Here is a 27,175-nt window from a genome sequence, read left to right on the forward strand (position 1 = left end):
GCTGTCAACACTGCCGGCGGCTTCTGCAGGTGCTCTCCTGCCCCGTCTCCACCACTGATGCTGCCGCCAGCTTCTGCAGGTGCTTGCCAACCCCGTCCCTGCCGCCAATGCCCCCACCAGCTTCTCAGACTCAGGAGGCACCAGTCACCCATGGTACAGGTCCACTCACCAGGTGGTGGCTGAAGCACACGCTGCTTTCTGGCTCACCTGTAGGCCTCAGCCTGGACTCTCTGGTGGAGCCATTGCTGAATGCCTGGGTCCTTCCCCACCAGGATGAGCAACCAGGTAAAGCACAGACCTTCAATGTGTATGCCTAGGCAGAACAAAGAAGGAAGGGGTTGCCATGGGCCCTCCACCTTCTCTCTCAGCAGAATCTGTAGAGCTCCAATGGCAAGACAAAGGTCATGACAATTGGCATAGACCTGCTGCAGCTTCGAGTCAGAACACCACTCTGAGTTGAAGGAAGTGTCCGTCTTATTGAGCTTGTAACTTTGCCTTTTCTGAATGTGTGGGGTCCCAGTAGCATGGGTACTGTTGGCCAACACATTTCTGGCTAATCGGCTTTTCTGGGGACATTTCCTTCACCCAAGAGGTTCCACTACCCCACCCTTAGGCACTTCTCTGGGGTGTCCCAAAGGGAGACAGGTTTGTTAATCAGCACCTGTCATTCACTGTTGCATGCACCGTCTACACATCCAGTGGCGAATCCTGGGGGGACTGGGCAGACAAATGACAGTACAGGAGATATTAATTCCCCTGCACAGTAATGCTTCAAAGGCAGAACCCAGTAACTGTCAAAAAAAAGAAAAAGAAAATCTCAACCTGGGCCTAACTTTGCTCCATGTGGACTCACTGATAAAAATCCCATTGCCTTCAGTGGAAGGAGATGCTGAATCCTTTTAAAACCCCCAATCCTACCTCTTTGCAGGCATACCTTGGTGCTCTATAAAGCCAAAGGACTCCATTGCTTTCCCACAAGGGGCATGTCCAGAAAAGCATGCATATGTGCTTTGCAACACCTCAAAGGCTTTTGAGGTGCCACAAAAATCATGTGGCACATGGAAAAAATGTTTCTATGCTGTAGTGTGGAGCCAAAATTAGATACTGGGAAATCCTGGTATCTAAAAAAAAAATTATCTTAAAAAAACTGGAGCTTGGCTGACATAGGCCTGGCTGCCAGCCTGGCTCTGTGTGCCGGGATTGCTGGTGCTGCAACCCCAGGAGGCTCCCAGGACCCCAGGTAAGGCTTCTGGGGCCAACCCAGGTGCTGGCCCAGCCTCCCCTACCCGCCCTGGGTTAATTTGCCATGTACCAGAGTGTGCATACAGGGATGTTCCCTGGAGACAAGTAGCAGCAGCACAACTACGTGCCTTTGCTATTTGGCCCTGCAGAAATGCACATGCACGCTTGTCTGGGTACATCCAGGGGTGCCAAACCCACAGAGAGCCAGTTTAGTATCGTGGCCTCAGATGGCAAGCTCTGTGGGCAGGGATCTTTTTGCATGTTTTGCAGAGTGCCTCACATATTTTGAGGCTCTATAAAACAAGCAAGTAATAGGATAATAAAGTCAGGGTTGCTACTTTCTGGTAGTGAAGCCTAATGTTTAGACCTGGAATGCCATTGGAACTTTGAAAGACTCAGGATTTCATTTCCTTTTGTTTTCAACTAAAAAAAAATCTCTGTCAACAGGTATCTGGGAATGGGATTTTCAGATGTGCTTGGCATTGTCCTTACTCTTCTCCCATTGACGTAAAAAATGCTGGGCACTTTTGAAAATCTAACTCCTACATGTTTAATGAAGCGTATCTGCCATACCTACTGGTAACATAAATCAGTTTAGAGTCTTAGCAGAACGTAATTATTATTGTGCAACAGTTGGAATCGTGTTTCCATTTTCATGAGAAATTACAGAACATTTCATAAAAATGCAAGGAAAAATAGTCTAATTACTCTGTGTTGCTGTTGTCTTTTTTTTTTTTTCTCAACTTCATTTTTTCCTAGTGGTGCCAAGAGCAGACCATACCTTACTGTTGATCAGATGATGGATTTCATAAATTTGAAGCAACGTGATCCACGGTTAAATGAAATCCTTTATCCACCGTTGAAACAGGAGCAAGTCCAGCAATTGATTGAGAAATATGAACCCAATAATACTCTAGCAAAGAAAGGTCAGTAATTTTCATATTTTCACTATCCTCAGTTTCTAGTTTGAGACAATGAACACATTGTACTAGAGCAGCACAGTAAAGCAGACAGTGGTTAGGAATCAAATAATTTCCAACTAGCTGATTTTGGATTTTGCAGACTTATGTGTCTTGATGTAGTTAATATTCAAATACATTTTGCTGGAACCAGCATGAGGAAGGCTGGGCTGGTTTCTCTGTTTGCCTTTCAGTATGTATAATTGATAGTTCAGAGCAGTTGCTCTGACACATAAATTTCAGCATAAGCAGCGCTATGACAATTACTATTTACTTGCTTCTGAAATGTTTATGAAATGCAAAACATTATAAAACAATCAGCGGTATTGAATTTGAGAAAAATAATGCTATCACTTGTTAATAGCAATAATAATATGAGCCCAGCCATCTATTTCTTGGTAAGGTAGCCATACAAAAAAAAAAATTGGAATAGCTGAATACCTTTCTTTGCCATAATTGCAAAAGAAAACTCTTTCAAAAATCGTGAACATTGTCCAGGCTTAGCTGGGCAATCAGCCAAAAGCAGTGAGAAATCCTATTCAGACCCTCTGCAAATAGATTTTTTACTGCTTCCCCAAGTCTTAAAATAACACTGAATTTGCATGGTACCTCTTATTTCATTCTGATTCATATATTCTAATGACTACCCTGCTTTTTAAAGTGTTTATTCCTTGGAAATCCTAGGGGTGTGGGAATATCCTGAAACACAGATCTGACATGAAAACATATTTTGATTCAGAGATATGGGACTCAGTTCAGGATGCTGAATACCCTGAGCTCCATACCATCAGCACCATGAATGATCCAGTCCAAAATAACACCAGAGACAAAGGCCTTGGATTCTCAGTTAAATAGTACTTGCAGAGCCTGATTCTCATGTATAATAAGGCCAGTACATTTCTGCCAATGTTAATGTCTGCTTATGTTGGCAGAGGGGTGTAAAGGGGCATTTATGTAAATAAGAATCCTTCCCCATTGGTTTCAGTGAGAGCTTGATTAAATATGAGTTGCAGGTGTTGCCCCAAAATAAGTATAAGGAGCCTTTTGAGCTTATAGTTAGTATCGCTGGCCCAGATAAGGGGCTAACTGTGTCCTGGGTCCCCTTGGGGTCTCTCTAAAGGCAGCCCGTCCTCAAATCTTGAGTTTCATGCTTTTATCAGCCTTAGGGTGGAGAGGTCTCATTCTTCCACTCCTCCTCAGGAACCTGGGTATCTTGTACAATTGTAAATAGCAGTCTTTTATGCAGTGTTATTACCATGTGTATATAGCCTGTGCCACACAATAGGATAACATTGGACAATTGTAGATGATGCAACACCTTCCAGCTGAAATCAGGTTCTTAACCTTATTTCCTTGTTTTTGTGTGTTCACTATACTGACTGTTTGAGAAAAAGGAAGAAAAGATTGTCAAAAAGAGTCAAATAAATCTTAATGGATGTATGTGAGATGACTGAAAAACATTCTGTTTTGGCCTCATCAAACATTATTTTGCAAAAAGAATACGGTCAGAGACCCTAGCAGGCAGTTTGTGATCTGTTATACCAGTGTACCTCCGGAATAACTCCCTAGAAGTGTGCACTGATGTAGAAGAAAAGAAAATCCATTAAGGTAATGTGTAATTTATATAATAGACCATAACAATTGCTTCAGAGCTCCTTTGCCTATCTTGCCAGTGGGAAATAGAGTACTCTGACATGTAATCTTCATGCTTACTTGTAGATAGGTTGTAGTAGAAATCTGCTCTCACTAGCCTTGCATATACCTCAGTAATGTGATAAGTACATAATGTATGGATAGGAAAATAGCCTTACTATCATTAAGGGATAGAAAGTTCACGCTAAAATTGTATCACAAAGAATCAGAGCCGTAGGTTACTTATCCAAGGTGAGCCAATCAGATTTTGAACATGCTAGATTTTTTAACATATGAGATTCATTTACATGGGACGGATTGTGGCACATAGTCACTGCCTCCGGTAAGGGATGTTGCAAATGCTGCACAATCTGGATGGTGAGAAACAGAAATGACTGTGCATCAGAAGACACATTCCTTCTCTGAGCTTTCTTCCCTGTACACTGTACCATCTCTTTAGCTAGTGCAGCACAACTACCTGCCCAAAGCTCTGTGAACCAGCGCAGAGATGGGGACATGGTGCCATCCCCTTTCACCTGGTTTGTACCTTCTAGATGGAAGATATCTGATGAGCAGATACTATAAGCATTTGTAGTTCTTGTGCAGAAGGAAAAAAATCCTTGCACCTCAGTCCCTAGCAACTCTACTTGCTTCCTCCTGCCGGTCTTGCGTCGTTGTGCTGTCTCTGCAGCTGGTGCTATGATCTGTACCTACTCAACCTAAGGTCAGTTATCCCTTACCATTATTTCAGAAGGGTTCTCTGCTTTTTTCCCCTCTAAAGTTTGCTCAGTTTATTAGTCTTGTCAAATTTTGTCTTTTCAAATCAAGTACTGAACAAGAGTCAAATCCTGCTGATATCCCCTGCTTGTGGACGTAGCTCCTTTGATTTCAGTGGGAATATTAGCATAATACAAGGAAGATGTGGCCTTGTATTTCATCACTGTAAATATTAGGATACTGCTCTGTGCTTATCATATTCCACATCAGCTTCCACATCTAGGAAAGTTTAGAAAGATCATTCTTATTACTCAAATATTGGAACTTAAGGTAGACCAAATACAAGATTTTATTAGAATGAAGGTGTGCTAATACAAATAAATCTAACATCAAATTAAATCATTGCAGCTAACAACATGGAGAAGATGTGAAGCAAACCTCAGAAACTTCATTGCTAGCAAACAACATCATAATGCAGATTGAACACTTGTCATCTTAGGGCTGTTCTTCTCAACCAGGATGCCATGGCAATATGGGGCACCTTGAGATCCTTTTAAGGGAACCCTAGGGTGCAACACAATATTAGCACTGTTAAGTGTGCTAACATAATTCACAAGATAAGCCCAGAGATTTCAAATAGGAATCCATAGTGTTGAAAACATTTTGATCCAATGTGAATTTTTCTAAGATTTTTGCAGCTGCCACATTGCTCTGTTATTTTTTCATAGTCAAAATATGAGTGGAAACTAAGATCTGGCATTTTTAAGAGGTGCCTTGGGTCTAACAAGGGGTGCCTTGAGTTTAATGAAGGGTACCTTGAGTCTAAAAGGGTTGAGAACCATTGTCTTTGAGACCCTCCACTTGGATACTATTTATATTGTTCTTTCAAAATGAGATCTCAGTGCCTGGTCTTTCAGTACTCACTCAGACTTGGGGTGCACTTACAGATTACAGTTGGCACCTGCTAACTTTAAGGAATGTTAGGTTGTTGTTAAAGTGAGTTCCATGTGCTGGAACAGTGGCACATTTGGGATTAATACTCTGTAACGTGCACAATTCTTGAGCTGGCTGGTGAGCAGGGGCATGGCTAGAAGCTGACAAGTCTGCTCTGTGTCTGCCCCATTTGCCAGCTCCCTAGCAGCAACATGCACAACCCCACTATAGCACATGACATGCACAGAATACACCCCCAGCACAGCACAGCACACATGGCGCACACACATGCCCTCCCCAGACTTACCTTTAGCCGCTTGCAAAGAACAGCACAGCCAGGGCAGTGGTGGGGGAGGAGCCATCTGTGACTGCGTGGAGCTGGGTGGAGCCCGGTAGTACACAGGGAGCTCCCCCCATAGGCAGTAGCCAGAGGCACACATGTGAGCACACACTTTCCCACTGCCACTTGTGTGTGTGGTGCTTCAATGTGTGTGTTTTTCTGTGTTGTGCATGTGTGCTGCAATGTGTGTGCAGCCCCTCCACCCCAGCAACTCCCTGCATCCCTCCCCTGCTTGGCCCACTTCTCCCATTCCCTCCCACCCCCTCATGCAGCTTGGCAACTCCCTCCCTCATCCCCAGTTGCTGTTCCACTGTCCAGACTGGGATGGGGGTGGAGTTTGCATCAGAATCCAGGAGGATCGCTAGCCCACCTGGGAACAGTGTCTCCTGGGATAATGGAGGACTGAGAGTTGGGCATTTGATCTCCTGTGAGCAATTAGAAAGTAGGATAAATCAAGTTGGTTAGCACAGGTCAAAGATAAACCTCACTTCAAATGGCATGATTTTAAGATGCCCTAGAGAGCACTTTGCATTTTTAACAAGAGTGAATGTATGATCATTCATGTTTTAAATACCCGTGACAAAGTTTAATTGCAAATTCTAATACCACCCTTAGCTCACACAAAAGCCAGTAAGAAAAGAGCCTGAGTAAAGACTGCAAGGGCTAGTCAGAGAGAGGGTTGTTACACATTGCCCTTAGGCTACACTAAGTGCTGTGGAATGTTAGGCATTCTCAATGTTAGAATGAGCTTAGAGCAGCCGCGCATTAGGGCGTCATGCCATCTCTGTCCTGCCCATCTCTGACTTGCCACTAAAGGGCTGGCAAGCAAGGGTGTGCCTATGAGCTGCATACTTCTGCTCTTGTGTGCTGCTACTGGACCTCCCTTTGGCTTTGATATATGGGTCCTGCCCTTTGACTCAGCCCTAGACCCTGCTTTCCATCAGTGGACTAACCATTAGGCCAGGCCACCTACGCCCCAGTGTCTTATAGTGGGTAATGATCGCATGGTCCTTCTTGACAACCTGGTCTTGCAGTAGGAGTTCATGGTCCTCACTGTGCCCTGCACCTTACACTTTTTTGGCATCCCTGCCTCTTATGTACTGTGACTTCAGGCTGTAATTTTTGGTCTGGATATGCAGCCAGTCCCGATGGTGCCCCCAAGCCACCATGTGAGCTACAGTCTGCTCATAAAAAGTCTGGTTCTGCCTGTTTCCCTTCATGCCATTGGCAGTGATCCTGCCCTTGTCCCACATTGTGATGCAGTCCAGCACCTCATCATAACTCCAGTTTGTTGCTTGCCTGATCGGGTTTGGGAAGACATGCTTTGGCTCATGCTCTGACTCTGTCTGTCTGCCACAGGTAGGTAATAGCTGGTTTCCACTTATGGCTGCTTGCACTGATTGCATGTGATCACACCCTTGGGGGCAGAAGGTCATAGCCCCTGGGGAGGTAGAGCTTGTGGGTTGGAATGTTTATCCACATTGAGCAAGAGGCAGAGGGAGGGGATGGTGCATCCCGGGATGCTAAAGGACTGGAATTTGGTTGTTTGATCTCTCCAGAATGGTCACACATTACTGTGACACAAGCTGGGTAACAGCTCAAAGATAAACCTCACCTGAAGTGGTGGAACTTTAAGATTTTTAGAAGGCACTTAGCACTAGTTTTCACATCTTAACTTATGGACAATTCAATATTAAGAACTCTTATCATATCCTAAAGGTAATGTGTATTAACATCCAGAGGTAGAATAAGGCTACATGAACAAGGTACCATGAAGTAAGCTATGGTGAAAACCTACAGGCTAGGAACAGCAATTACACACAAACTGGTTTAAGTGATCAAAAACTGGTTTAAACCTGTAACAGAATAGAAGCTTAGTGCACATAAGCCAGTTTCAAAATGCCCAAAACTGGTTTAAAATAAACCTGGTTGAATGTAGTATTAGACTTAACTGATTTAGGTCAAACCGGTTTATGAAACTTCTGTCCCAGATCGTTCCTGGTTCAAGTTAAATCACAATCCCTCAGCATCCCAGCATGCTTTCCAGCCCTGGGCTGGGCTGTGCTGTCTGCTCCAGAGAGCAGGGCTGGCTCCACCCTGCTTCTGAGCTGGAACAGTCAGGACTGGCTGACAAAGGGGTGGGGAGGGGGCAAGCCTAACTGGGGATGCAGCCCAGTCTAGGGTGGGGACTTCTCAGTCTACAGGGGGGCAAACCCGGGTTGGGGGCTGGGGCCAGGGAGGGGAGTTAAACCCCCCTTCCCCTGCTCAAACTTACTGCTGGCTGCAACTGAGGACTACAAATCCCAGAGGCAGCAGGAAGAAGAAGTGATGAGCAACCCTGCAGAGTCCTGCTGCTGTAATTCTGGACTGCAAATCCCAGTGACCTTAGGGCAGCAGGAAGAGGAAGTGAACACACAGCTGCTAGAGCTGTGCTCTAGCAGCCCCCAGCTTCTGAGCTACTGTGGGCATGTGGCTGCATTTCTTGAATTAAAGGTCGATGTCTGTTTATTTCTGTTTCAATTTAATCGGTGCATCTTGGACTAACCTGCAAAGACTGAATCGATTCAGCCTCAGGGTTCTTGACTATACTTGACCACAGTTCATTAGCTGTATCCCACAGGCACTGATGAATAAGCTACCTCACAGTCACTGCGGGGTAAAAGCATGCACATGGATATTACTGTGGAGTAGCTTATGAGCTATGAGTTCATGCCCTGGCTTCCTTGTGGTGTCTTATTCATGTGCCCATACCATTATTATTCTTTTTCACAAATTTGAATAGGTTTTGCTGAACTATTTAGTTAAATTGACACGAGCCCTGTGTGGACACCCTTATATGAATGTAATTTAAACCTGTCCCTACACAGCTGTAGCTAAATGATATAAACCTGTTTTAAATGAAAGATAGAGTATATAAGCAGCCTCTTGCACTAGTTTAAATAACCTGCTTTAAAATAATAGCTTTAATTAAACCTGTCTTCTTCTTCAGCAGTCCCTCACAATTGAGAATGGTTGTCTTCCATTATCATCTTAAATGTTCAGTGCAGTGTGTAGACAAACCCTGGAAATCAGGCCATCTTCATATCTATTTTGATTATTTTATGAAAAATAAGAGCTATAACCATATAGCCATGAAAACCAAACAATAATAACATTTAAAAAACCCTCAGATTTCTAGTTAATTTTTTTCTCTAGCAAATTTCATCTCATTTTCCAAGCTAACATTTAGGCCTGCCTTCCAAAATTCACTGGCAAAAACAAGAGCCTGTTCAGTAGAGTGAACTAGCAGCATAAAAACAAAATCTTATGTTTTAATCGATTTCTAGCTTTTTGCTTCAAAGATAGCCTTGGAAACATAAACCAGTCATTGAGTTAAAAAACAAAAAAAAACCCTCCATTTTGCAGCAGTAGACTGGGGAAGCTGTAAAATCTTGTTTGCTTTTCTTTTTATCCTCTACTACAGTGCCAATACACTTCTTGCATGTAATGAGCCCGTTTCATTCAGGGTATATTTCTATGAAGATTTTGCTAATCAGTTGGCAGGCACTATGTGTAGTTGTGTGTTAATTAGGAATAAGCTATTGGGATGGGGCTTGTGGGGCACATCATTGTTTTGTATGTTTGCTCCAAGTTGTTAACAGTGCCTGTACATGAGTGTGAAGCTACTTGTGTACAGGTACCAAGCGCCGGAGCAGACTTGATTAATCAAGTCTCTAGCAGCCTCTAGCATCTCATGTATTAGCGTCCCTGAGCTTCAAAATGGTGGCGGGGATGCTTGAACTAAAGTTTATTCAACAAGCTTTAGTTCAAGCGCTCTTACCATTTTGAAGTGCAGGGACACTGATATCCAAGATGCTGCAGTGTTTTCATTAGAGCAGGAGAGCTGCCCCTTCCCCCCACTCCCCAAACCTGGAGCACGTGTAAACATGCCAATTAATTCTGCCTGTTGCATATAAATATGTAAGAATTCCCCAGAGAGTAAATTAAGAACATAAGAAGTGCCATACTGAGTCAGGCCAATGGTCTATCTAGCCCGCTATCTTGTCTCCAGCAGTGGCTGGAGTGGATACTTTACAAGGAGAGTACTGAACCAAATTTATTCAGTGATCTATCTTTTATTAACTATTATTACTGGTTTAGAGATGCCAGAAGAAACATCTCCAGCCATTCTGTTCAACATGAACATTCTGCTCCATATCCCTGATCATTTTGGTTGCCCTTCTCTGTATCTTTTCTAATTCTACTCCATCCTTTTTGAAATGTGGAGACCAGAACTGCACACTGTATTCAAGATCTGCATGCACCCTGGGTTTGAATAATGGCTTGTAAAGTTCTCTGTTTTGTTTTCAGTTCCCTTTTTAAAGACACTCAACATCTTATTGGTTTTTTTGCTTGCTGCTGTACACTGAGCTGACGTTTTAGAGCACTGTCTACATTATGTACACCCATAGTAGTTGCAAGAAAGCCACAGACATCTGCAAAATGTAGCCATGTTATTCAAAGCAGGAATTGGTTTAATGATGTAAGCCAGGGCTGTCCAGCTGGTGCCCTGTGGACCACATGTAGCCTCTGGGCTCCCACCATGCTGCCACTACCCCTATTGCTCTGGTTGCCATAGCAGCCAGGGACTTTGGGCTCCCACATGCTCCTTTCGCTTCTGTTGCGTACTCCTACCCCAGGGAGCAGGGGAGCATGGCATGACGAGGCACAGCCTAAGGTGCCTGAGAGCTGACAGCCCAGAATGATGTGATGTCATGTGGTGCCACAGGGGAACCCACAGAGAGCTGAAGGTGAGGCTACGTGCCCACCTGCACATGTTGTGCAGCATGGGGGGAGGGTGGTACTGCAATCTTCACATGTGCATATGTAGGACATGCAGCTGTGGGGGCCTGCAGCCCCCCACTCGTGCTGCCCATTCAGTGTGTGGCTCCCTCTGATGTAGCCTGTGGGCATGTGACCCCTGGTCACTCTGAAATTAGACATCCCTGATTTAAGCATCCCACTCTTTTTGTTTTGTTTTGCTTTTATTGAATTGTAAAAATAATTTCAGACTTTAACCTCTCTTTGTAAAGCTACAAATTGAGCTAAGGTAATGATACTTTTCTAAGCCCCACCTATAAAATAAGCTCAACCCACTTTAAATATGAGGTGGAAATGTTGCTGCTAGCTGTTGCAACTGTTCAGATTATAATTATATGTACTGTTTGGGTTCCCATTCTACAATGCACCAGTGATCCCTACTTGGCTTGGGTTTCTTGCTGTGCAGCTTAAATATCTTATTAGTTTCACTGCATTTGTAGAGGTATCTTCCAATCCCACTCACTGCAGAGGAGGGGGTGCCAAAATGAATTGAAAAGTCACGAGAAGGGGTCTAACTAACTCGAGGAGGCGGCCAGCCAGTTTCAGGGGGAGATTGCAGGGCCAGCTTCCATATTCAAGGGCTGATTGTGGTGGGGCCCCACCATGCTTCGGTGGGTCCGCCTGTCGCCATTGATTGGTTACCAGGGCTGGCCATCATGCATGACATGACAGGCAGCCCTCTCAGCTAACCAGTGATGAGGGGCGGGGGCAACAGCCATCTTTGGCTGCCCTTCATGTGGGCACCCTTCTCTCTGCCACCCTCTGAGGAGCCAGTGTTTTATTTTTAGTAAGTTTTTCTTGTTTTTGCAAATTTCATGGGAAGTGCCAGATTTCTGCAAAATTGCTATTTTGGTAGGTCTCTAGTCATGAGAGACTTTGCAAGAGTGGTTTCAGTTGAGTTCCAGATAGAAAACTAGATTGGAGAAAGGTCTGGAGGACCCAGTTGCTTTCCAGCTACGATCAGGGACCATAGACCATCCACTGAAATAAACAGAATGATAGCTGCAGTGCTCGTGTAGCATGTTTGGCTCTACTCTTTTCTTTCACAGGGATCAGGGCAACGACAACACTACAAAGAAATGGAGTTGCATGTTCTGCTTCTCACAGATCTGCCACCCAGAAAAGCTGCCCCAGTTGCATAGGGTAAGACCAGAAAAGAGCCTAGGTGCACAACCAGTTATCTGCATAAAAGGGGTACTAAGAGTGAGAAGGTCTGGGTAGTGTAACAACGGATACAAGGGAAGGGTGGAGACATGAGCTGGTTGTCATGAACAGCAGCAGAAGATGCAAACTAGCATAGGTAGCCTGTCTAGGCACCTGCACTGAACTCCTTGCTGTAGTTTCTCAGCCCCTGGTCAAAACACCTGATTATCTGGAGATGCGGAGCAGCAAGAGCTACAAAACCAGGTTGGTATCAGTGTTTTGATTGCAACCCAACACATCCTTGCAGTCTGCTTGAAATTAATCAACACTGTTTGAATTAGATCATGTCCAAACTCAGAGCAAAAGATAACCCATAAGAAATACAAGGCATTTTTTTACCAAGTGATTTAAGCCACTTTATGCATGTATTAGAGTGATTTAAAGTGCTTTTGTGGTGATTTTATAGAGCCTTTAAAGGCTTTTTGCTGGTATTAGGTTGGTTTAAATTGCCAGCATTAGAGCAAATTAAAGCTCTTCTTTCCCAGATTGCTCCAAAGACTTTAAACATTTTCAGCTGGGTTTTTTGTGTGTTTGTTTGCTTTTGTTTTCAGTTATTTCCCTTTCTGTTTTTATGATAACCTATCAGCTTTATTTACTTGTTGCCGTGTTTCAGATTAACTGAGTATGTGAAGGAATAAATAGAATAAAATATATATTGAACATAAAACTAGATAGAAATGGTTCAGGTCAATCCCTTTTCTTGGTTGAATATCATTCTGTGTATTTATTTAAATAGTTGGCATTTTAGGTGTGGATACACATCCTATTGAAGTTAATGGAAATAGCACCAATTCACCACCCTTGTAAACCAAACCAAGTGTTACTATTGCATTTTAAAGCTTAAAGCCGTTATTAGCCTTGCTTAAATTGCCATGTAAAATGGCTAATGCAGAAGCTGGAATCAAATTCAGTGACAAGTGATCTGTTTTTTTAGGTGTCCCTTTAAGCCACTATGGGCTGGACTTCTCACCATTTCTTAAAAAGATAACTGAAGGAATACCTTGGTCATTATTTTTCTTCTGTGAAATAATGCACATTAACATGTAGATTTTCAGTAGATACCTGTGGTTCAAACAGGTTGAAAGCACATGGTATCAAGCTTACCAGTGCACCTATTCTGTGAAGATAAGAGAGTATATTTGCACAATGTAGCCACTTTGAGCTTAGTCTATTGCAGCCATTAAGCATGTACTTAAGTTTGAGTATAAGATGGTGTGGGATGCACTGGGGGTATTTTTCTCCACTTAGCTCCACTTCCCTGCACCTCATGTTAAGTGTGTTCAAACTTAGTCCCCAGAGCTTTCTGTTTTCAGAATTTGGGGAAAAATTAAAATTTTGAGGTGTGGTATGTAAAACTCTGAACATGGGTAGTGTTAGTGACAGCTGCTAGTCAGCTTCAAGGAGTGTTCCATACAATTCTTAGTAAATAAAATTAGGCGCACAGACAAAGACTGGGAACAGTATTTGAAATTATTTTTAATACTTATCAAAGAGCTTAAATCAGGGCTATCCAAGTGGTGATCCCTGGGCTGCATGTGGCCCCCAAAGGGTTAGCATGCAGCCTGTGGGCTCTGCTCAGCATTCCCTGCTGCCAGTTGGTCCAGGCTCAGTGGCTGGGAGGGGACTGGAGTGCTCAAGCTGCATGTATGGCAAAGAAGAGAGATGGGCTGCCTGCATTGCAGATGGGCAATGCATGTGGGGGAGTAGGGGGCACTTTGAATGCAGCACGAGAGAGCCAGGCTGCCTGTGTGTTGTGGGGAGCTGCTCATACCATACGTGGCTGGGAGAAGTAGAGCGCTAGGCTGCCAGTAGTATACAAGTGGCAGGGGGAAGGCAGGCTGCCTGTGCTGTTGGGGGCAAAGCAGGAGGCAGGCTGTTTGCACTGTGTGCACAGTGGAGAGGTGCTGAATGGTCCATTAGAGGAAAGGAGTGTCCCACATAATTCTTAGTAAGGTTCTGCAACATCAGCAAATACGCAGAACTAACATGAACATAGGTTAAACAATAGATGTGATCGTGTCTCTAGCAGAAGCACCATGTGCTTGTGATAAATGCTTCATATTAAACTGTGAAGGAGATGAATGTGCTGTGTCCTACATTTCCTTATCAGTTAGAGGTAGAAGGAGTTGTTTTTGATGTTGCATATCAATCCATCACTGTCAGTGGAAGCATGTGTGTAGCCATTCAGTGCTGCTAAGAGGTGTCTCAGAACCAGGTGTTTACACACTGTTTAGGGTTTGCACTATGTGGACACCACAACTAATCCCTGTTAATCCTCTATATTGCCATGCCTTTAGTACCTTTAGTATAGGAATTTCTTTTGTGTTTAAGATATCTTGATGCTTAGTGAGTACAAAAAAATTGGAGTGCCTAAGCAGGGAAAGATAATCTAATATGCAGAGAAATTTCAGAACAAATCCCAGTTGATATTCAATTAAACTTGTGCTTCTAAACGTAAGATTATACATTACAATAATATCATATAAAGAGCACTTAAAACTTGAATGATCACACATTATGCCTCATTAACAAGTGCTGAGTGCCCTCTAGATCATCAGGGGTTCCCAAAGTTTCTATGCCGTGGCCTAGCAAACTGCAGCCCGGAAACGGCCACGGCCTGGCAAACTGCAGCCCATCAGTCACAGCTGGCCACAGCTGCAATTCCCAGCCTGAAGACAGGTAAGGATACCCCCACCCCCTGGACAGTGGGGTGGTCTAAACCCTGTGCTGCTGTGGGCCCTGTGGAAGGAGCTGCAGCTTCTCCCCCCAGCTCTGGGGGTCTGCAGCCACTTCCAGTCCAGCAGCTGACCATCCTGCAGACCAGCAGCCAACCTGTCACAACCCGGCACTGCGCGGCCCAGGGATTGAGAACCCTGCTCTAGATATCTTAAAGTTACACCCATTCAGGCAAGAATTATCTCTGAGCTGTGCTACCCAACTTGAAGTAAATTAACTTCTGGGTGCTTCCCTGAGAAAACCACCAATGTGTGGTCCTTCAGTATCCCAGGAGGACTGCTCCCAAGTGGACTAGTTATTATCCAGCATTCTATGACCATGGACTGACAGATGTGAACCAGGCAACAGGTGGGTTGGGATAGGATGAGTAGCGAGGCAAGGAAAAGAGGTGAAGGTGGGGAGCAGGGGCCAAAGGGAGGGAAGCATAGGGAAGGAGCGATGGAAGGTGTAGGAGGAGTGGGTGGGTGGAGAGCTTCTCAACTGCTGTCCCTCCAGACACAGGCAAGTGGTAGGGGGGGCACTGGAGACATGTGCCCCACCTGAGATTGGCCCCTGACTCAGCACTACTCAGGACAGGGCAACGTTTTTGCCATGCAGGTCAGTGGTGTGTTGGGGGTGGGGTGGTCACTAAGCTGCTGCACAGAAGTATAGGAGTGGATTTGGGGCCTTTGGCCCGCCCCAGGCCCAACCACAAATTGTGTCCCCCCAGACTCAGGAGGTACCAGTCACCCCTGCCTCCACCCCTGAATTTTTCCCCTGCTACCCCAGTCTCCCCCACTGCCCCCATTGGTCCTTCCACCCGCAAGACACTGCCATGCCTGCCCAAGAGCATCAGAGGCACCAGTAGTGGTGGGGTTTCATAGATTTCATAATTTTAGGGCTGGAAGGGACCTTGCAAGATCATTGTGTCCGGCCCCCTGCCCAAGGGGCAGGAAGTCAGCTGGGGTCAAATGATCCCAGCAAGATAGGCATTCAGGTATTTCTTAAAAGTGTCCAGAGTAGGTGCTTGCACCACTTCTGAGGAGAGTCTAGTCCAGGCTCTGGGGACTTGGACAGTAAAGAAGTTTTTCCTTGCATCCAGCCTAAAACGGTCTTCCTACAGTTTGTGACTGTTAGACCTTGTCTTCCCTTGGGTGCTCTAGTGAATTAATGTTTTCCCAGTTCCTGATGCACAACCCTTATATACTTATAGTCTGCCACCAAGTCCCCCCTGAGCCTTTGCTTCTCCACGCTGAAGAGCCCCATGCCTCTCAGCATCTTCTCATAAGGCCTGTTCTCTTGTCCTCTAATCATGCATGTGGCTCTCCTCTGGATTCTCTCAAGCTTCTCCACATCTAAAGTGTGGAGCCCAGAACTGGATGCAGTATTCCTACTCTGGCTTTACCAAGGCCGAGTAAAGTGGGAGGATGACTTCTTGGGTCTTGCTTGAGATGCATTGGTAGATGCAAGCCAGGATTTGTTGGCTTTGCCAGCTGCAGCATCACATTGATGGCTTATATTCTGTCATGACCCCCAAGTCTCTTTTAGTCATGGTGCTAGTAAGTGTAACACTGCTGAGCCTATAAGTATGATGTGGATTTTTTTTCCCCAAGGTGGAGCCCCTTGCATTTCTCTGGGTTGAATGCCATCAGGTTTTGATCCACCCACCTTGCCAGCCTGTCCAGGTCAGCCTGAATCGCCAGCCTATCCTTTAGTGTGACTGACCTTCCCCATAATTTGGTGTCATCAGCTAATTTAGCCAGTCTGCTTCTGATACCTGAATCTAATATCATTTATAAATATATTAAAAAGTACTGGTCCAACTACAGAGCTCTGGGGGACACCGCTGGTCACCATGCACCATTTTGGCATGGTTCCATTGACTATCACTCTCTTGGTCCAACCACGCAGCCAGTTCCCAAGCTATCGGACTGTAAGTTTGTTGAGGCCTCAGTTCCATAGTTTAACCATGAGGACTTCATGGGAGACCAAGTCAAAGGCTTTTTTGAAGTCCAAATAAATTATATCAACCTCTTTTCCTTTGTCCAGGTGATGCAACACCTGGTCATAGGAGGCAATGAGGTTAGTCAGGCAAGACCTACCCACAACAAAGCCAAGTTGGCTATCTTTCAGAATGTTGCAGTTTGTTAGCCTGTTGTTAATAATTTATTTGATGATTTTTTCTAATATCTGACCAGGGATTGAGGTCAAATTGATTGGCCTGTAGTTCCCTGGATCTTCCTTCCTTCCTTTCTTGAAGATAGACACCACATTGGCCCTCTTCCAATCTTCAGGAAACTCTCCCGAGCACCACAAGTTCCCAAATATCCTCACCATTGGCCACACTATGATGTCAGCCAGTTCCTTTAGTACTCTTGGATGCATTCCATCCGGGCCAGCTGATTTGTGAATGTCCAGCTTCTCAAGGTGTTCCTTCATGAGATCTTCGCCAATGCTGGGCTTGTGTTCACCCCATACCCTGTCAATCCTGCATCTTGTTTGGCAGGGTGATCCCCTTGGGCTGGTGGTAGAGCAATGCAAAGTAATTGTTAAGGAGATTAGCTTTTTCCTGGGTGTCAGTTGTCAGCTGCCCCTTCTGGTTTAGCAAGGGTCCAAGGTTGCCCTTGTTTTTCTTCCGATGATCCACATATCTGAAGAATGACTTTTTGTTGTCCTTGATTCCCGTAGCCAGTTTGAGTTTGGTTTAGTCTGTGGCTTTCCTAGTTTGCTCCCTACAGGTGCAGGCCAGTGCTGAATACTGCTCTTTGGTGATGTTACCTGACTGCCACTCTTTATAGGCTTCTTTTTTCAGATACAGGAGGACCATGAGTCCCCTATTTACCCACAGGGGTTGCTCAGCTTTTTGGCTACCTTTCCTATGGGCTGGGATTGATTTCCCTTGTGCTTCCAGGATTGCATCCTTAAGAAGTGACCACTCATTGTGGACTCCACTCTCAGATCATGGTTTCTCAAGGCCTTGGCAACCAGCCTCCTGAGTTTATGAAACTTGGCTTTCCTACAGTCAAGGATTCTGCCTCCCTGCCTCCTCCCAGGGTACCTGCAGACCACAGTCCCCCTGCATGCCCAGATCCAGCCTCTGCCAGGCCCCGCAACTGAAGGGAGAGCAGGGAAGAGAGGGTGGGAAGGAACAAGGAACTGCGGGGCCCAGGAGGGTTTGGATCTGCGTGCATGGGAGCAGCATGGGCTTCAGGGAGACTGGGAGCAGGCAGGGAGGGGTGTGCCCCCTCCCCAGCAGTTGCCACTGCTGCTGCTCTTGGGCTGATTGGAGTGGCAAGGGGATAGGGGCAATCTAGGGTGGAGAGGGGATCCAGGGCCTGATAGGGTAGAGAGGGTGATCCAAGTGGCAAGGGGGGCTCCTTCCTCCCCTCCACCCACTCCCGCTTCCCTGGCCTATACTGTGGCTAGAAAGCTACTGATTGTGGCAGGCATGGAACAACCTTGCAGACCCTAGCCATGTCCCTGCTCGCCAGCACTCTAGTGGCAGGTCTGAGGGTATTAACCCCAAATGTGTGTCAGTGATTCCTAGCACTAGTTAACATGAATGCAAACTGACATTCCTTAGAATTACCACCTACTAGCTAATGTGTAATCTCAGCCTGGGTATTGGGGCCTTCTAAAACTTTGTGCTTTAGTCACAGGCCACACAATTTAGAACAAGCATGGTACCTGTAGGACCTATGGCTTCTCACCTGTTTAGCAGGGGTAGGTAATGAGAGGGCTGGGGTCCTAGTGTGGGTTTCTCCATAACAGCTTGGTAAATTGTCTTCTGTGCCCCAGCTATCGCATGCTGAGACAGGTTCAGTTGGTTAGCATCTAGTGTTTCTTTTCTTTTTTTTAGGGACCTTGTCTTGGCAATAACCTGAGCAATAAAGATGGAACCTTGAATTACCTTGTTACTTTTCTATCCCTCGCTGATGAATCTATATACCCCAAAGACATCTTTGAGAGATGTAATAGAATAAAGATATACACCTGTTTAAATATAATCTCTGCCTATCTTAAATCCTAAGGAAACTGCTCTGTGCAGCATAAATCAAAAATTAATTATAAAATCCACAAGGGCAAAGCCTTTAATCTTCAGAGAAAGAAAAAAACCTTCCTCCATCAATAAAAAGTCTTCTCTTTTGAGAACCTATATTCACATTACACTGTAGTATACATGTAACACAGACACTTGACCTCATAAGATTTGCCCTACAGGACATTTGTGCCCACTTCTCCTTGTGCTTTGCACTCAGATCATAACAAGCAGTGCTTCTCACTCCTTGGTTCTCCTGAAGCACCCTGACTCTCAGAAGGAGTTTCTGCACTGTATTCCAAATCCTTGGTGTTCGGTCTCCCTATTTTCTCCTCTGGTTCCAATATCACCCCACCTCAGTGCATCAAGTGTCATAATTATCCAACCTGAACTAGAATTGGTTGAGGTCTCGATCTAGTGCAGGGGCAGGCAAAGTCCGGCCCACAAGCTGGATTAGGCCTATGGCAGATTCCATTTCCCAGCAGCCCCTGCCCATGTCACTGTGGCCCGTTTCCATGGAGAACGCAGGAGCAGCAGGGCTGTGACAGTGCCAGGCTGCATAGACACTAGCCCAAGCAGCGTTGGCGAGGTGCACAGCTGGGCAGAGAGCTGCTCCAGATCTGGGCCCAGGGCCAGGATCTTGTGGCAGTGACAGCACCCGCTAAAGCCAGGACACAGCTGAGATCCGCTGCCCATATACCCTGGGCAGGAGCATGCAGGCAGTGGATCATGCTGCCTCTGCCTTAGGGGCCAGGGCACGCAGGCAGCAGATTGCAGTTCTGCCATGGCTCTGGACCATGTTGCCACTGCCGCAAAATCCTGGCCCAGGCCCTGGAGCAGCCTCCCACCCAGCCACGTGCCCTGCCAGCACTGCTTGGGTCAGTCTCCATGGAAACCCTTGCCCCACACTGTCATGGTCCTGCTGCTCCAGGGGTCTCCATGGAAACTGACCACAGCAACACAGCCAGGGGCTGCTGGGACATGGAGTCCAGCCACTTCTGGATCCATCATTTTGCCCACCCCTGATCTAGTGCCTCAAAAGGCATGCCCTAGGCATGAGGTTACCATGCTTCTGATATCAGGTCCCCTTTGCATGGTAAAAGGATCTTTTCTCTTAGAGGAACTAAATCTGGTCCATACCGCCCTAAGAGTCCCCCATTTGAATTGATAGCACCTGCTTGCTATTCCTTCTGGCCATGAAGTTGGCTTTCATGGAGGCTGTTCCTTTTGTGGGGATGGTAAGTAAGACTCAGGCAATTGTGTTGTGTCCCACCTCCTATGGAAAAGAGAAATAACCCCAAATTTATACCCACAATTGTCATGGGATTTCACTATAGTCACTTACCATATTTCCTTTTGAAGCTTCACTCTTTCAGACTAACCCTCTCTTACATATCCTTGACAAGAGGAAAACTTAGTTCTTTTCCTGATACTGGACTAAACCTTTGTGCATATCTCAGTTATTTAATTCTGAGCTGTGATCTCAAAAGACAGGAAAAGCCAAGGCTGCAACTGAACTCCAACTAGGTTTGAGCATCAAGGACAATAAAAAGTCCTTTTTCAGATATGTGGGGAGCCGGAGGAAAAGCAGGGGCAACGTTGGACCCCTGCTCAAAAATTCTATCACTAAATTGTGAACTTGTAGTGATACCTCCTAGTATGACACCTCAATTTCAAGTACCAGATGTCATGGTGAATAAGCCCTTTAAGGACCATTTAGAGTGTCAGTTCTCAGACTGGCTCTTGGCAGGGAACCAAGTGCTTACACCTGGTGGGAAGATTAAGAAGCCAGCCATAGCACTGCTTTGCCAATGAATTCTGACTTCTTGGGAAAAGATATCTTCAGAATCCATTATTAAAGGCTTCAAGAACTGCTGTATATCCAATGCCATGGATGTAACAGAAGATGATGTTCTGTGGGAAGATGAGGAAGAAAATGAGAACAGTGAAGAGTGTGAGAGTGAGGATGCATGTGAAGGGACCAGTCCTAAGCTGCAGGATCTAAGAAAGGAGTAGCACTTTCTAGACAGAACCTAATATAGGTAAAGTTAATGCTTGAATTGAATTAAAGCTAATATCAAATTTATGACTTACTGGTATTGCTGTAGTTTTTATCAGTAGGTCTGTATATAAAAATAATTTTTTTCCCCTTACGTGGATCTAATTGTGGGTAGGTCATCTTAAATTCAGAGTCATCTTAGATTTGAGTAAATCCAGTATATATTTGCTCCCATTAAAATGACTCCAGTATGTTAAACAGTTTGCAGAAAGTACACTTAGTTCAGGAATGTATCACATGGTCCAAATGCTTGAGTAGTATAAAACAGGAATTACGCCTTGTAATTTAAACTAACATTTATTGAATAAAGTCTGGCAGGCAGAAGTGGCATACTTAAAGTAAAGTTGTAGTATTGCTTAAAATAAAACTTCCTTACGCCAGCCAGCATCACCTCCATCTATCTGCTGTGAGCTGCAAACTGCTCCTTGTCAAATTTCTCTTTGGGAGTTAGTACAAAATTAATAGTAGAAAAGGGGAGATTAGGAATAGCATTATCAAGTATGTAAAAAAAAAAAAAAGACTGAATAAAACCTATTAAGCAAAACTATATAAAAAGGTGCATATAGCCAGGTGGAGATGCATACATACCAACATTTGCTAGTCCAAATTTTGAGTTCTTTCTCTTTTTCTATGAGATGTTAACACTACGCATGTATATCACCAATTAATTGATTTCTAAGCACTTTAGAGAATAGGAAGGTAATATGGAAAAACCAACATGATCAGAGGTCAGGGAAGCCGACCCTACGATGACAGGCTGAGAGCCCTGGGGCTCTTTAGCTTGGAAAAGCGTAGGCTCAGGCGTGATCTGATGGCCACCTATAAATTTATCAGGGGTGACCACCAGTATCTGGGGGAATGTTTGTTCACCAGAGCGCCCCAAGGGATGATGACTAGGTCGAATGGTCATAAACTACTACAAGACCGTTTCAGGCTGGACATAAGGAAGAATTTCTTTACTGTCCGAGCCCCCAAGATCTGGAACAGCCTGCCACCGGAGGTGGTTCAAACGCCTACATTGAACACCTTCAGGAGCAAACTGGATGCTTATCTTGCTCAGATCCTATGAACCCAGCTGACTTCCTGCCGTTTGGGCAGGGGGCTGGACTCGATGATCTTCCGAGGTCCCTTCCAGCCCTAATGTCTATGAAATCTATGACAGAGTGATTTTTTTTCTGCCCAAATACTAATCTAATTGAATTGCTTCAGTGTGTGCTGCAAGGTCACCAAGGTGGACCTACCAACAGTGATCAAAGTCCATTCCACTGGAAATATAGATGCCATCCATGGCATTCATACTGGACATCTGCAAGGCAGCCACCTGGAGCTTCATATACACTTTTGCTAAGCACTACTCTATCACAGAGGCATCTGGAGTGGATGCTGCCTGTGGAAAAGCAGTCCACCCATTATTGTTCACCTAGGATCCTGGTCCTGCCCCCATTTGAATCAGGCACTATTTTAGAGTCACCCACTGTGGAATGTGTATATGGACAAACACTTGAAAGAGAGAGATAAATCACTTAATTATTGGAGTTCCTTGAGATGTGTATGCACTTTCCACATTTCTACCTCTTCTTTCGAGTCCCTGTTGTTGCAGAATTATGCAGTTGAGAGGAGCAGGAAGTGTCCACTACCCTTTGTACCCACCGTGTAGAACACAAGGGGAGGGGACTGTGCATGGATGCTGTACAAGAACTACCAGGGTAGAAAAATACTTCAAGGGTAAAAGCATGAGACATATGCACACCTAAAGCAGAATGTGCATATCAATGGTTCTCAACCTTTTTTGGAACTCAAGGCACCACCTTAGAGAGTGCTGGCTCTTAGCTTTTGCTTTTTTCTCGACTACAGAAAAATAATGGAACAATTTTTCTGTTGCAAACAACTCAGAAAGACCATAACAGGTCAGAATTGTTTGTAATATTATGGATTCCTATTTGAAATCTTGGGGTCTATCTTGTGAATCATGTGTTGGTGTTTGCAAACCTAATATTCTACATCACCCTTAAAAGGATCTTGTGACACTCTGGGGTGTGGTGGAACCCTGGTTGAGAATCACTGGTGTGTATGATCAACAGCAAATCTCAAAGGAGTCCAATTACTGGTAAAGAACTTCTCTTTTCTCTCTAAAGATTCCCTCAGCTCCTTGATCAGCCCATCCATAAATACTGTATATCTATTTCAAATCTATTGATATTTAGCCTAGGATGTTCTAAGGAACTGCTGAGGTTAGGTGGCTAATTTCAATTGAATTTCACCATTCATTCCACTTTTTCTTCCAATCAGCAGTCCTGGTCATTTAAACAATAAGGTAAATTAACAAGCCTGCAGATTAAAATGTATTTTATTTGTGTAGACCTTACAGTACACGCATTTTTCCCGGAACAGTGTTCGCCTCCTGTAGTATTCATTTGAATACTAATACTGTAACTTACCCCTGTTAAACATCAACAGACTTTAAACAATTTCACCCCACTGATTTAAATCACCTTTCAGTAACTGCTTAAGAATAGTTGTACTTTAGAGTCCTTTGAGATGGCTTGATGAGGTCATTTCCTAGGCAACAGCATTTACTGCCACAAACAAGTACAAAGCAAGCAGGGCCCCACTGTTGCACTTTTAAGGAACGTTAATAATGTAATTCTGTTGACATTTAAGCCATTAGCTTCAGTGATGGGGTGTCCTGTCACTAAAGCAAATGTAAGGACAGATCTTGCACCTCCTGCAAGCTGCTGCCTGACTTCACACTCCTAATTCTAACATTAGAAATTAAGGACACTATAGTAACTCAGAGGTCCTCACCTTTTTTCATACTATCTACCACGTTACCACAGAAGATCTTTTGGCTCTGTTTCCCTTGTTTATTGAGGACAGTTCAATGTATCTCAACAATGCTGCACTCATGATTCATAACTCTTGCTACCAAGACTTCATAATTTTTTACAAATAATAATGTTACAAATTCTAGTGTGTGTTATATATTAACAAAAATAATTACACATACAGGTCACTTGTCAAAATAAACATTTTGCAGTGTATTATCTCTTATTTTTATGAGTGTGCTTGGTTTACCTGTAAAATTAATTTATTTGGTGTCTCAGTTCCTTATGAGATTCTCTTGCAGGTAAAACCCTGCCCCTAGTACTTCAGCTGAAATGTAAATCTCTACACATTGCATTCAGTAGCTGCTTCTTTGCACATATTTTACACTTGAAGCACCTCATCTTTCTAAATTATAGACAATACAGAGTGAGCTAGTGATGTGAGCTAGCAGTAGCGGATTTTGTAATTGCTATCATGAAGACATTGCCATAAAAAACATAACTTTTTTTGGCTTGGCAGTGTGGCTAGAGTTGTTTATTTGTTGCTTTTTAAATCACTAGTACTTTAAAATGTAGGATTTGGCCTCGATTCTACAGTTTATATGAAATTTTGTGCATTGACCTTAAATTTGTATCATCACCCCTAATTATTAAGTTTAGGGAAATGACCTATTCTTTGATGTTTATTTTAAATACTTTTGCAGAAATAATGAGTTGTCTTTGACTCATGGCCTTGTTACACATTGCGCTTTGAGGTGCTCAAATGTTGATTAGTGTTAGCGCTACCTCGAAGTTGAAGTAGTCATACCTTAAGGCTAAAAACCTTCTCTGACTGCCTGCACAGCTGTGACTTGCCACTAGAAGGCTAATGAGCAGGGGCCTGACTACAAGCTACAGCTCTTATTTGTCACTTCAGAGCTGGTAAGCCAGTTCTGTCCCTGTAGGTGGGGGTATGTGAGAGATGGGTTGGGGAGGAGGATGGGAACATGAAGCTAGGAGGAGAAGAATTAATGGAATGGAGGTGGGTAATGAAATGAGAGGTGGAAAGGAAATGGGGGTGGGGGGTAGGTTGGTAAAATCAAAGAAATCAGTCACTGAAGGATACAATAAACAGTGACAAAAATAAAGAATATACAAATAGAAAAGAAGTTGTGTTTTAATAAATTGGGATTTGAGGTTGGAATGTGGGGGGTCCTGGTCATGCTTTGCAAGGTGGCTGGGAGGTGGGAGCAGTGAGGGAAGGCACTTTGGGGGATCTACTGCCCCTACCCTAGGAACTAAGCCCCTGCTCATGGGGGTGTGATCCAGCCCCCTACGTGGTTCCCCCCCTAGACCCCACTCCTGAACCCGTCTGCACCCTGCTACCTGGCTCGTTGCCATGTGCTCTGAAGGCTGTTTGCATGGGGTTACACTCCCAGGGGTGGGAGGGAAAGTTAGCTTGGTGCCAGAACTAATTCCTGTGCACTAGAGTTCAGGGTGTAGAAAAATTGTCCACACAGGAGGGATGGGAAGGGGACACTGCATCCTGGGATGCTGGAGGACTGCAGCTTGGGTGGTTCATCTGTGGGGAGTGGCTACAAATTAATGGAACATGAGCTGGGTAATACAAATCAGGGAGAAACCTGCCTTGGGGTAACATAACATTAAGCCACCTAAGGTATGTTTAAAATTAGTTTCAGGTGTTAATTTGTGTACAATCCAGGGGTTAAGATCTCCAGGAGCTGCCTAAAATTAATGTGTAACAAGGTCCACCAGCTTTCTGGTCCTGATTCAGGTCTTGGGTGTAAATATGAGGTAACTCTATTGACACGTGTAGGTATTAACTAATGTAAAACTGGTTTAACAAATCAGAAGCAAGTCTTTGCTCTTCATAGCTTTGTCCAGCTGTGAAGATCCAATTTTTCCTGTCCCCACTGATTCTTCAAGGAAAGTCATGTAATTGAATTTCTGCCATCAGAGTCGGAAAGCAATAGTGATATCTCCAATTCACCAGTAAGATTTTCATGTGAAAGAGGCTGATCATGGTGGGAAAACTCTTTTGCAACTTGCCTAAGTTACTCTGGACAATTTTAAACAGAAGGAAAACTAGTATGAAATATTTTTGCACCCTGGTTCCAAGAGTATAGAACTGGTGAGAGATTCCTCCTCCTATTTAGATTGCATGGGACAGCAGTGTATTGTGTTGTGGGTTTTTTTTATATTAGTGCTATGGATTACCCAAGCTCCATCTCCTTTCTATTTCTCAGCCTTCCTGCAGCTTTTCTGGAAAAGGAAAATGTTCTTATCTGTCCCTTTTAGGGTTTTTCAACCATGATGCTCATTTCCTTCCTTTCCTGGAAAAGTGACTACACTATATCCTGCACTAAAACATCCTTAGTACATTGCCTGTGACCATTACCTATTTGTTTAGACAGTTTCAAATGACCTGAGAAGAATGATGGCTTGTGCCTGTAGGTCACCCACCCTACTCTGCTCCATATAAGAAAGTGATGTTATTTCACCAACATGACATACCTACTTTAGGACCTGATGGATGGACCCCTCTGCACCTTTCCCAGGTTGGAGGAATCTGGACCCTAGGATTAATGTCTGAATCAGGCCTTTGCTGGTGCCTATGGGTGATTCTCTAATGCCCCAATTGAAATTCCTGCACCCAGGCTTCACTGGTTATGAACCTTCCCACACCCTCCCCTGAGAAAACCTTTTATCTTCTCCAACCTGACACTCCTACAAGTGATGAGGGAAGAGGAATCTTCCCGTCTGACCTTGGAGCAAAGCCTTTGTTGCCAGTCTTCTTTACATCCTATGTTGGTGATATGAACCAATAAGGAACACCCTTTTCTGTGTTTTGATCTCTTTCCTCAGGAGTGGATCAGGAGTGTCTGAAGTTAATTCCAAAGTATTTCAAGAGTCATGTGGGAATATTTTTCTTGTGCCTGCCTGTGCTATATCTGCCTCAGCCCAGCAATATCTGATCCTTACTTTATAAACAGGAAGCTTACTCCTGAATGAAAATGATGTTAGCATTAGTTTTCACCTTTTCTTTTTTTCCATTTGCTTTATTTAAGTGCAGTCTCTTTTACGGAACACTTCGATGTATTTCAGTTTAGCAGCAGAATTTATTCTTTGCTGATGAACATCAAGTAATGTTTCCTTCAGACAGTATAAAATAGTCACAGGACTATGTTCAAGTGTTAAATAAAAATGTGACTCACTATTGAATCAAAATCATGAGCTTTGCCTGTTTTAGGACTGCTACAAGATCACCAGTTCAGGGATTATCTTTCTTTGTATGAGTCTCTGCAGTCAGAAGACCCTGATCTTGGTGCAACTGTAATGCAGGACTGTAGATAATGTGGTCACCCCACTGTATCTATCAGGCAACATGTTTTATTTTAACCCTATTATTTAAAAAATGTAATGGCAGGAGATTTTACTCCAGTGAGGGTTTTTAAGAAGTGTAAACACACATTCAAAAATGCCTGAGTAGATGAGGTTAGTAAGGTTTGGTGCTTGTTTGAAGGCTAGGATGGGTGGCTCTGGGAAGATCTTTTTAAGAATAGGGTCTACAATTGCAACCCATACTAGAAAGAGACCCTATTCTTAAAGAGATCGTCTCAGAGCCACCCATCCTAGCCTTCAAACAAGCAC

At 44.3% G+C, this 27,175-nt stretch overlaps 1 protein-coding gene across 5 annotated transcripts in view; it reads left to right on the top strand.

Annotated features, from left to right (window-relative positions):
- PLCB1 (phospholipase C beta 1) overlaps positions 1 to 27,175 on the top strand; it is a 737,260-nt gene that overhangs the window by 468,374 nt on the left and 241,711 nt on the right. For all 5 annotated transcript variants that reach the window (XM_025202227.1, XM_025202200.1, XM_025202212.1 and 2 more), the window contains exon 8: positions 2,002 to 2,168. In XM_025202227.1, coding sequence (XP_025058012.1) covers positions 2,002 to 2,168 — 167 coding nt within the window. The remainder of the gene's footprint in view (positions 1 to 2,001; positions 2,169 to 27,175) is intronic.

Source organism: Alligator sinensis, unplaced genomic scaffold (assembly GCF_000455745.1).
Source record: "Alligator sinensis unplaced genomic scaffold, ASM45574v1 scaffold140_1, whole genome shotgun sequence".
Classification (NCBI taxonomy): Eukaryota; Metazoa; Chordata; order Crocodylia; family Alligatoridae; genus Alligator; species Alligator sinensis.